Source organism: Oculina patagonica, chromosome 2, assembly GCF_052425735.1.
Source record: "Oculina patagonica isolate OP01 chromosome 2, crgOcupat, whole genome shotgun sequence".
Classification (NCBI taxonomy): Eukaryota; Metazoa; Cnidaria; class Anthozoa; order Scleractinia; family Oculinidae; genus Oculina; species Oculina patagonica.
In genome coordinates, this window is record NC_135759.1 from 11,149,781 (window position 1) to 11,156,671 (window position 6,891).

Consider the following 6,891-nt stretch of genomic DNA (forward strand, 5'->3'; position numbering starts at 1 on the left):
GATTATCTCGAGTGTGAAATTGTCAGCAGTTGCGCATATTGTGTGAGCTCCCGGGCAGCTCAATAGTACCCTCTTAAGAGGCGTCCTATTCAGAAAAAGCTCATTATTTTTTATAGAACAATAAATGTCGTTGCAACTTGCAGCGAACGGCCTTTTTTCACACCACAGTTGGTTGGCCTTACAGTTAGGCAATTAAAACAGCAACGAAAGCCGTCACCTGTTGTCATTATTTGGACGATTATTTATGCTGGAAAGTGGTTTTTGGAAGATCCACAGGTGTCGTCTGCTCTAAGTAAATACGAAATAAATGAAAAAAAAATCATATTTTAGTACCCCCTACATGCTCCGTTGGAAACATATTTTCGTAAACATAACGTACCTAAACGTCTTAAAGTTGGAGATCTATAAAGCGGAAAATATCTTCTGTTGAAGTCAGGATGACTGACATATTGTTATCAGTAACTGTGTCTTAATTTTTGGAACTATGGCAATCATAATTAAGTAATTTATGCGTTAATTTTATATATTACACAATTTTCATTATTACATATTTTAATTATTACATATTTTGTATATTTGGCAAAATATTTTGACTGCTGAAAGTGGCACATTAAATATTTCCCACAAAAAATGATTTGGTTGCATAAGATCCTGTAACCAATTTCTTTACTTACGTAGGAAAATTCCGAATTGTAGCCATTTACTACATGACTAAGACAGCTGGAAGGTCCAGTATCGAGCATCACCCACTCAGAAAGCTCTGTTACCGGTCCAAGCATTGGACCGAGTCACGTTTCTAAAGCTTTTACTTAATTATAAATGCTTGTAATAAATGTTTCATTCACCGAGCTTTATTGCTATAAGTACTGGGAGAAAATTGGCCCCCAAATTCTCTGAACTATCTGCGTTGCGTTCAATTCGCGATGTCGACAGCTACAGTCGATTATCTTCCAGTAAGGTCCCCGTACTTGGGCTATAAGATACACCTATATTATTTCATTTTAGTCCTGAGTATTTAATGACGTATCAAAATAATACCTGTTTACTTTAGTCAGGCTGTTGAACTTAAACGATTAACAAAGAATATTAAATAAAAGCTATATAAATATGGCTAAAATGACTTTCTTGCTTCTATATAATTATTTAACACTCGCAAAAATATAGAGACACAAATATTAAAAGTTGTAAAAAGCTTGCAGACTGCTCGTATTTCCACAGCATTTTATGATATATCAGAGTTCCATGTTTTTATAACTCTTTAGTAGAAACTCATCTGTGTTCTATTGGAAATCTGCGAATCTGATTGGTTCTCCCATTGTTTTCTATTCACTGATTGAACAGGATTGCTCGCGGGTTGCTCTTTAAAGGGACAATTTTTCTTAATTTTTTCGTTTTTTTACACAAAATTGTAAGTTTTGGACTGAGATCCTTAAGAGTTTCTACTAAAAAACAATTAGACTACTCGCCCTCATCCTATTCGCTCATCGTAGTCTTATTGTTAAATAGAAATAAAAAAAACATTGCCTAGGATATACTGTTAATTTTTATTTGACCAAATTTCCTATTCTTTAAAAAGCAAAGGGTAAAAATGTAATCGTTTTAAATAAATTTCGAAGATAATTTATCTTTCTCTCATTTACCAGCTTCCCTTGTTGACCCTTCTTCCAAGCACCTTGGCAAACTTGTAAAGTAGCTACCGGCACTTAAATAAAACATTATTCGCTTTTATAGAAATGACAAATCTTCAGAGCTACTGTTATGATTAGTCAACTCATACACGGTGAATAATAAATATTTATTACAACGCGACTTGCCAAAGCGATATTACAAGGTTGAAATGGATATCTATTAAGTTTACCTCCTGCAAACATTTACTAAACATCGCCTTTGTCCAAGTGAAATTCTGTTTACCCACGCTCCATACTTGTTGGGTGTTGGTTTCTAAATTTGTTTTGCTGGTGTTGACTTTCAAATATAAAAAGTATAGTTTTATGTATTTGTAGGTGCATGAAGAGCCACTTGTGGATATACTACAAATTAATCATCATCATCATCATCATCATTGTTATTATGTAAATCTGTTTCAATCTGGTCTGTCTTTTATCGCCCAATCAAAGCGTTTTTCAAAATTTATATGCTCTCTCGATGAGCAGGTCATACTCTTAATTATAAAACATGTCGAGAAAATATCTTGTTTAAATAATAATAATGGAGGTGAGAGTTAACCAAGCCAAAGAATAATTTGAGAGCCCTAACTGCAACCATAATAAACGATTAATGAATGGATGTATATGAATGAGTGAATAACTTAAGCTAAGGTCATTCCACTGAAACATAACCTGCATTGAAATTTTTGTCAAACTTTGCCTACTGGTTGTTTATCTTGTAGAAACTTAAATTTTGATGTAAGTCCCCATTCTTGCTAAGGAGCAACAGCACCTTGTTTAACCGTAACAATTTCGTATATTTTTCTCTCAGCGCGCGAGCGAGCGAGAAAAAACGAATCTTGCGATTTGATTGGTTCCGGGAGCGGGCGGACATTTCGATCTTGCCCGCGGGCAAATGAACGGCCCCAAAGTGCCCGCGCTGACTTTGAACGCTTGTACCTTTTATCACATACGGGGCAAAATTTTCTGAATGCTGATTGGCTGAGTCAGAGGGCATTTTCTATTAATAACGATGGCACTTTTGGTAATCAAGAGGGCATGATTACTTGATCCTGATTGGCTGAGCGCGCGGCGTCTGCAATGAGCTGGTTTCCCGCCTGAAACGAGTTTTGAAAAAAGTTAAGAAACGCAATGCTTCTGAGTTTAATATAAATGCGGTTATTTCATCAAACGTGAAACAAAATCGGCATGCAGAAATGAGTGGTGCCTTGGTTTTTTTAATATCTTTATTATCATTTTGCATCTTACATACATTGATCAACATTACTTACTACATCACATACGTTTTACTACATTACATTACATCACTCTTATAGAAAGATAAGGATATACGACTTATACACACTAAAACGAGAAAGAAAAAAAAAATAGATAAATACGATATAATAAAATAAAATAAATAATTATAATAACTTAAATTAAATTTTTCCAGCGGTACAGTTGCAATTTTTGGATTCATTAAACATTAAGCAACGGCTTCCACTTCCCTTCATGTATGTTTAGTCTGTTGTTCTTTTTGGCTATTCCTCGTTCAATAGATTCTGTATACCGTAATTTAGTACATTGTTTTTTAAACGATTTTGGTAGATTATCTGTTTTCCAGCAATGATTATATGATTTAAAAGCAGCCAGTTAGGCCTCTTTTGTACAAAACCAAAAATGATGTCGCAATCGTTTAGAAGGTCAATGTTAATCTGTAAAAATTTAACCCAAAGAACTACAGACTTCCAGAAAGCTATAGTAAGTTCACAATTACATAATAGATGCTCGAGGGTTTCATCTGTGTTTTGTTGGTAAAATTTATTCGATTAAGTACTTTATATTGAAAAGTTCTTGTTTTGGTGTCGAGGGTGACAATGTGCGGAATCAGATAGATCGAATCCCAATCAAGATTGTAAGTAGAAAATAGAGTAGTATATTTGACTCGAGCAGAAGGATAGACCTGAATAGTCTCTATCTGTTTCCAGTACAATTTTGAGGATGTAATTGAGTCAAGGCTCAGAGCACCGTCCTTCAAATTAAGAGTAAAATTAAGGACAGTGTTTTGAGAGATAGATGGATCATGAGCTTCATCATTGGTTTTAATGAGTTTCTTCCATGCAGAAGGGAGCGATTTTTTAAGACCTATTAGTAGAAGGTAGTCGTTGGGATTTAGTCCATTTACTTTAAAAGAATTCCAGGGTTTTAGATTTCCATTTCTTGTCAATATGTTTCCAAGGCATATTAGACCGTTAGCAGATATTTTCTTGCAGAATACGGGCTTTCTATCAATGCGAAGGAATTGGTTGTTCCATAATATTTGTGCTAGGACCTGTTCGCGAGTTGAAACAGAAAAGGTTGATAGTTTGCACCAGACTGTGAAGGCAAATCAGCAACGCTAAAATTACAATGCAAAGGAAATTTGCCCCCGTAATCCTTCAGAAAAAAGGACAGGGTGTGCTTCCAAGGGGAAATATAGTCCTGAGAATATTTTTTAAGACACATAATGCGCTGTGTATCGATTAATGTTTCAATGTGAGGCATTCTTAAACCACCGTTTTTGAAATCGCTGATAATAGCGAGACGTTTGACTTTATCCGTTCCTTTCCAAATAAATTTTTAAATAATGGAGTTAGCCTGTTTTATGATATCCTTAGAGAGGCAGATGAGAGAAGCTCGAAACATAAATTTAGGTATGACGAAGGACTTAACGACCTGGATTTTTCCCATATAGTTCATTCCAGCAATCCAGATTCCCGTGTTTGCAGAAATCAACAAGTTACGAATTTTTCAAAGTGAGTGTTGCGAATATGTGTGGACAAATATTCTACGGCGCGAGGCTATAGAAATGACGAAGCACACTAGCTGTGTAAAGACTTAGATAATGCTCAGACAAACAAACCTGAACGGTAGAAAAAATTTAAGCTTTAGTTATATTGATCGAAATGAGGTGGCATAAACACTTGACAGAAATGAAAACGTCGCCTACAATTCCTTTTTGGAACACGCTGTCTGAGTGTAGCGGGGGATCCAAAAATATGCAATCTATTTTAAGACCTCGCGTGGGGGAGGGAGGGAGGGAACAAAATGAAACAAAACTAGACGACTCACCTGCAGGGCAAAGTAGCAAGTCAACTTTATCGGTAATATTTTCGCGAGATTTGCTCAGCCCATAGGTTTGAAGATGTGTTGAAATGTTCCGATTACAGTCACTAAGAACGAGCAAGGCCGTCTTAGTGTGTTAACAAGGGAGAAGAGGAGACGCAAACTGGCACAACTCCATAACATAATTTTGATTTGCAGCTGTTATTTGTTTCGGTATTGTTTACAGTACGATGTGAACTATTTACACAGTGGGGATTGCTAATCCAATCAGAAGAACGCTCGTAACCACAAAGTCAACATGTTTTCAAAAAGGCAAATAGCCTGACAACAACATGTTCATCAAATGTCGAAAAGATAATCGTTAAGAAGTCAGAACGGTTTTGAGATTTATTGCAAATAGAAATATCTGACGACCGCAATGCTTTCAAGTTCGATTAAATTGATGTATTGGCGAAAAATGTAAAGAGAGCTCCTTCCGTGTTTAATTGTTATGTAATATTCTAGCTATATTTTGTCACAGCAAGAAAATGTTCACCAATAAGAGCGCATGAAAGAGCAAACAAACTGTATCGGTCTACACCGATTAGACGAACCAAGGAAACGAACGGACCAAAGGTTTCAAAATCATAACACTTATTGGCTGGTGCAAAGGCGTGAGCGCTCGAAATCCGACGGTCTTTTTCGGACTCGTGTTCTTAATTAAGTTAATTACTGATTGTTGATTATACTTTCGCGCGCTTAATTACATATTAGTTGATTAGCGAAACACTCCCCCCACCAAATATCGTTATAAGTTTGAAATGTCAATTCCGGTTTAATTTTTTCAATGGCGTTTCAGTCCATCATGGGGTCGTCTCCTATAGGTAGTATCACCACCAGTCTGTTGACTGCTCTTTCGATTGTGGCATACCCTCTGCCTTCGTACTTTGTTGTTGGCTCTCCAGGCTTTGGATTTTTGTACTGCACATGTACCCTTCTGACTTTACAGTCTTTTCCTAGGAATACTTTACAAACTTTCCCAAGTTTCCACTTTCCTCGTATTTGGTTGGAGTCTTGTATGAGCACTATGTCACCTTCTATTAAATTTCTCCTTTCGGTGTGCCATTTCTGTTGTATTATTAGATCGGGGAAATAATCCCTCGTCCATTTCGTCCAAAAGTTGTCAGCGATGTGCTACACAAACCGAAATCGACTGCGATTGCTCATTGTTTACTCGAAGGGTCCGCTTGGTACTCGAGGAGTCGATCTCCCGAGTAATAGGTCGTTAGGGAATAAATAATCTCCACCGTCTGGCGAGTTAGGGTGTCTTCCAATCGGTCTCTCGGTCACAATATTTGCCGCTTCGTAGCATACGGTTAGTAGTTCAGAGAAGGTCAAGACGATTTCTCCGATCGCAGCCGTTATTGCCTTTTTAACAGATTTGATAAGAGCCTCCGATACTCCATTTTGCCATGGAGCGTCGGCTGGTGAAAATACCCATTGCAGGACTTCTGTCACGCCGAATTCTGCAAGATCTTTTGGCTTCAGTCCCTGGATCATCTTCTTCAGTTCTTCGCTTGCGGTGACAAGTTGTGTGCCGTTGTCAGAATACAACTTCCTTGGATATCCTCTTAGCGATACGAATCTGCGCAAGACCATGAGAAATTTGTCTGTGCTGTAGTCCGCAGAGAGATCGATGTTAACTGCGCGCGTCATAAGACAATTAAATATCACCCCATTTGAGAATGTTCTTTTCTTCACCTCGTCGCGTATCTTAAATGGCCCAAACAGGTCAAGGGCTGTGTAAGACCATAGCGGTGCCGGCTTAAGTCTTTCAAGAGGAAGTTGCCCCATTATTTGTTTGCTCAATCTCTTTTCTAGCCTTTTGCATATTACGCAGTTGAACTTTATGGACTTCACCAGTTTTAGCAGCTTTATTATCCAGAATATTGTGCGTATTTGTGCGTATTGACTCCAGAGTGCCCCCGTCTATGTAGTAGCTCAGCGTACAAACGAGAAAATCGATGTTTGTAGGGTAGGAGTATAACTCCAGCCTTGTCAGAGCTCATTTCTGTCCATCTCTCTGTTCGATTTCCCACGATGTATATACCGTCTTTGCGTCTCCGCGGGCATAGGCGTTTGTACTTGCCCTGTTTGATGT

The 6,891-nt window shown here is 37.6% G+C and overlaps 1 protein-coding gene across 1 annotated transcript; it reads right to left on the minus strand.

Moving 5' to 3' along the window:
• Positions 1–5,960: 5,960 nt before the first annotated feature.
• Positions 5,961–6,584, minus strand: LOC144642151 (uncharacterized). The gene has a single exon (XM_078501142.1). The coding sequence runs from the start codon at positions 6,582–6,584 to the stop codon at positions 5,961–5,963; it is 624 nt and encodes a 207-aa protein (XP_078357268.1).
• Between the last annotated feature and the right edge of the window lie 307 nt (positions 6,585–6,891).